The sequence below is a fragment of the Magnolia sinica genome, chromosome 12, assembly GCF_029962835.1.
Source record: "Magnolia sinica isolate HGM2019 chromosome 12, MsV1, whole genome shotgun sequence".
Taxonomy (NCBI): Eukaryota; Viridiplantae; Streptophyta; class Magnoliopsida; order Magnoliales; family Magnoliaceae; genus Magnolia; species Magnolia sinica.
This window is the reverse complement of record NC_080584.1, coordinates 76,056,129-76,061,334: the sequence shown is the minus strand read 5'-3', so window position 1 is coordinate 76,061,334 and position 5,206 is coordinate 76,056,129. Positions and strand designations below refer to the sequence as shown.

General features: G+C 38.3%; 1 protein-coding gene across 1 annotated transcript; it reads right to left on the bottom strand.

Annotated features, from left to right (window-relative positions):
• Positions 1–3,316: 3,316 nt before the first annotated feature.
• LOC131220271 (receptor-like serine/threonine-protein kinase SD1-6) lies at positions 3,317–4,960 on the bottom strand. The gene is made up of 3 exons (XM_058215221.1): positions 4,929–4,960; positions 3,740–3,890; positions 3,317–3,625 (listed from the first exon to the last, which is right to left on the bottom strand). Exons 1-3 carry the CDS (start codon positions 4,958–4,960, stop codon positions 3,317–3,319), a joined length of 492 nt encoding a protein of 163 aa, XP_058071204.1.
• Positions 4,961–5,206: the final 246 nt, after the last annotated feature.

The window sequence follows — 5,206 nt, the reverse complement described above, 5'->3', positions numbered from 1 at the left end:
ATCAAAAAATTTATTTTTAGAATTATTTCTATTTTCTATCTTTCTTCATGGATTCGAGAAGTCTCTGTGAGGAGTCCAGAGAAGCTCCGTGGATTCGAAGTAGTTTTCCTTGAGGAAGACGGTGATCGACCTCATCACGTTCATCATTGCGTCACATAACAAATAGAAAACAAGAAGGCCTCAAAGAACATCAGGGAACCTTCAAGGGGGGGCATCCCTGATGTAGATCAGGTCGACTTTCATGTTCAAGATGGACCAGAGAAGGCCCAATAGAAGGTGGGAGTCATCAAGACCGTCAAAACCTTAAAACAGGCATATCTCGCAAAATGGAATGAGTTACTTGACATATCATATATGATTTTGGGGTAGGACGAGCTACTTTAGCCAATAGTTGGGTTGCCCACGCTAAATTTGCAAAATTCCAACAGATCGATGGTCAAATTTCATGTTTATTTCTGTTTTTACTATTTTTAGTAAGTTTTGGTTTGATTATAACTCTTCATCCGCTAGGCTTTAGGAGTTGTGTCCAACATGAAAAGTGCTTATAAAAATTAGAAGAATAACATGGTTAGGCCACATAGGACCCTTACCAAAAATAGTAAATTTACTATTTATAGTAAGTTACGAATTTTAGGTAGTTTTACTTATAGTTAAATTATGAAATTTCTTCCAAGGCTTGGTATCCATATTTAAAGAGTTGTAAATTCGTTTTTATTATTCATCAATCAAATTACGAATTTTATGGAATTTATTTCTATTTATTTTGTTTTTTCCTCATAGATTTTAGAAGTCTCTGTGAGGAGTCCAGAGAAACTCCGTGGATTTGGAGTAGTTATCCTTGGGGAAGACGATGATTGACCTCATCACGTTCATCCCTACGTCAATCCTTATCCAAACTGTTATCTGTGCTTTGGGCTTCTTGATGTTCACACCCCAAGTATAGGGTTGTGATGCAGTAATAATCTTCGTAAGACCGAGGTCGAAACTACAGGGACTGAACCTTGTACATAATCTAAAAGTAACTAGAACTAGAACTAGGCGAAAATGTGATCTAAATCAGGAAGAATTAAGGGAATAATTGTGAATTTTGATTAAATAAAAGTTGTAAAATTCAAAGGAGGGAAACTAGGGTGTCAAGGATCTACTTGTAGAGATCAGGGAGATCTACACTTGATTCAAGAATACAACTGGATTTAAAGTCCTATCCTATCCAATTGGTAAAAAGAGATTTGTCAAATCTCTGAACTTCTCATTGATCTAATCATCAATAGATAAGAGTGGTGAAGATTTGGAAGTGATCCCGTCACCTAACTATGCCCATGAAACTATGACAAACAATAACAATTTACCAATCTCACAGCCAATCATAAGAGAATTGTGAAAGTTAGGAAGGATTCCGTCACCCTACCATGCCCATGGGACGATGGTAAACAATCGGTCTTACTAATTTCACAATCTCAATAATGGAAAGAACATACTTAAAACTATCGCAGATCTGTTGTAATTTAAGTCATAACAAACCATTAAAAACTAGAAGTATACCTTTATAATTAAACTAGAACCCAAAAGAGTTTAACAAAACATGAATCAAAACCAAGTAAGCATTCCAATCACGCTACAAGCTTCACCTCTTAGCCCTAGCTAAGAGGTTTAACCTATCATAAACATGCTAAAATCTCAGAAATGGAAAGAAATAAACAAAGAAAAAAATAAAAGAAGAAAGGAACTTGTGAAAATTGGCTTCCAGATTTGCCTCCACGGCTACCCCACACATCCAAGCTTGGATGTTTAAGCTCTCTTTCTCTCTCCCTTTTATGGAAACAGAAGGAGGTCCTTAGGTCGGCCATAAACTTGCAGAACCGACTTCCTTACGTAGTACATGCATGGTAGTGTTTTCGACGAAATCCACCTCATTCATTGGATTCTTGATGAAATTTCAGTTGAAAAAGAGTGGTTTTGGTTGAGTTTTGGTGCAGTCCATTGTATAAAATCAACTCGTCGTCCATCCTACATTTTCTGGCGATCCACGTGTGTATTTGTGTATGGGGCCAAAAGGCCACCTAGGCGAGGGTCAAGCCCCCCCTCTGGATCGAATGGACAGTCCAGATCATTGAGATGCATGATGGTGGGCCCCACTAGTGAAAAACGGACAGACAGCGTAAAGATGCTGAGATTTTTTTGGAAACTGTCGGTCAGTGTAACCCTAACTGACTCTAGTGGTTGTGGCGCACAACAAGTGTTTGTACACACTGTGCATGTGCAATGCACATGTGGGGTCCGTAGTGATGTTTTTGATAAATCCGCTCCATCCATTCATTTTTTTTGCCTACTTTGAAGGGTTGATATCGAATTTGAAGCATATCCAGATACCAGGCGGGCCTCAAATCAGGATTTTAGGAGCTAATCTATCCGTTTGGCCACTTTCATGAGGATCCAATGGCTGAAATTTGATGTGTACGGTTAATTTATGGTTCGTAGGCCAAATATGAAGTTTTGAGTCGAACCGATGGTGGGAACCCTATGATCTTGCATTCCAGACGGTTTTTAGGCCCATTTAACGTGAGTAGCGTGATCTTCTTGGATCTCTGGCGTGTAAATTCTTCGATCTTGGTCCCTTGAAGTCTGTTCCTTACCTTGGTAATTTATGAGTATTAAATCTAGGCTTTTAGCACTCTTTTAAGTCCAAGCTTCTAAATTCACCTTGCAACAAAAAACATGATTAAAATATGCCGTTAAATAGTATCATGTTCATAAGGTCAAGTAATAATCGGGGTCTAATATGCAATATTTGACCCTCAACACTTGAGTTCTAGGTCAACCCCATTTTCGTCAGTATTGTGAGGGATTCACACACTCGCATCTTCTTACTTCTTAAAAGATTGGTTTCAGCATTGCTGGGTTTCGTCAGCTGGCAATGGAAGAAGTACAGTTAGGAGTGTCAGGATCAAGGTTTAAGTGGTGTACCAGGAGCCAGAATGTGTCTGATACCATATGCTATATGGGCCACTATAAGAAACTTGCTCGAAAGGGATGATGATTCCCATCAATGTTTGCTGATGAATTCAGAACAATGAATAGAAATTTTTTAATTACTCACATTCAACTCTATAATTCGAAGAAACAATAGCTTATTTATGGTAGTTGAGAGAATAAGTCCCACAATCTGACCCATACTACACATTGTCTCATATGGGACGATACAACATAATCATTTAATCTGACTGACATAAAATGGTAAGAATTATTTGAACTCCAACCAACTAAAACATCCATTGATTGGAAAAAAGAGGCATACTCTGTTCTGAAGTGGGAATGTCTATCTAGCTTCTATCTCAGAAATAGTTAAATCATTATTGGAACAATTCTCTGTTTGGTTTTTAGATGAATTCTCCTCAAGACCCCTTCTTCCTAGAAAGAATGCTGGTCGTTTCGGATTAGCCAATGTTGCCATTTCATTACTAAGCATAGAAACAATGTCGGACATGGGTCTATCCTTCGCACTTTCCTGCACACATAAGAGTCCCATTTGGATGAATCTCAAAATGTCGCAGCAGGTAGATGTTGGATCACCTAACATCGGGTCCATCAACTCAGAGACCCTACCATCCTTCCACAATTCCCATGCCTGAAACAATTACATTTTCCATGGATGTAAGTCATTGTCGGATTCCAAAAGGAAAAAAAAACAAGGTGTTTTGAAACATGAAACCAAGATGGTAGATTTGTTCTGGTTACTCACATATCCCAGAAGGTTTAGAGACCTATCGGAATGATAAAAGCTAGTGTTCTTCTTGCCACTGACAATCTCTAGAAGTAAGACTCCGAAGCTAAAGACGTCAGATTTCTCTGAGAAAAGGCCCTCCATTGCATACTCGGGAGACATATAACCACTGGAATTTCACCATTCAACAAAATTTCAATTGAAGTTAGACAATCTGATGGGCATATTTATTATGGGTATATATACAGATGTTTTCGTCGTTAGGTGTAGATTTGTACTTGTGAGTGAATTTGCTTACTAAGTTCCAACAACCCTATTTGTATTTGCCTCTGATTCATTTCGCCCGAAAATTCTCACCATGCCAAAATCTGATATCTTGGGGTTCATCTCACCATCCAAGAGAATGTTACTTTAAGATCTCTGTGAATAACTCTCAATCTGGAGTACTTGTGAAGATAGAGAAGCCCTTGAGCAATTCCATTGATGATGTGGACGCGTTTTCCCCAATCTAATAGCTTTCCCTTGGTTGGATCTGCATCATTTTTAGATTCAAATACATAAAGAGGAAGATATTTTAGTGCACGGTAGTGAATATCCCACCAACATAAATGATATGATGTATTGAAGGAGAAGACTTACAAATAGTCCATTTTTTAAGTAGCGTTATCTCATCCACTATACACGTGGCAGAGAAGCTTGTTAAGCCAGATCATCGTAATCATAGTGTGAGTTGTGGATGCACCATGTCCCAAAAATCGTACTAATAGATTTCGGTTAAAAGAAATTGGCTCCTGGTCAGTGTGAATATCTTGACCAGAATCTGATGATTAAGATCATCTTATCAGTATGAATTTTTAGTCGTGATCCATCCGGAATGGGGCTTAGGTTTGGATGGTTTGAGAAGAGTCCATGTATGGCACATGTACAGTGGATGAGAGACAGCAACTTGAGAAATGATGCTTTTTGTGTTAAGTTGCAAGTGTTAAGAGTAACGGACCAAAGAGGAAAGAATCCAAACTTTTGTTGGGCATGTATTCGTAGAGTAGTATCTTTTCTTCTCCTTCGATGCAGCATCCCAAGATCCTAACAAGATTCATATGTTGTACTTTGGCAATAAGTATAATCTCATTTTTGAACTCTTCTAGACCTTGTCCAGAACTTCTGGAAAGCCTTTTCATTGCAATTTCTGGTCCCTCGGGCAGCTTACCTTCTGGAAAGCCTTTTCACTGCAATTGTCATTGGCCGTACATCGTCATCTTATTATCTATATTGGTGTTTCACAATCAATATAATCTTTTTGAAGCAGTACTTTGGTGACAGACATCATATGTTGAGACAGGCATGAAAATTTGAGAACTAATTACGTTATTGATGGTAAGAGAGAAGGTTTGTTACCTCTACACTACCTTTTGGAGAGGGAATCAGATGAGGTGAATTATTTTCTGTCAAGTGCATTGTTCATCCTTTCAAATGACAGTTGTAGTT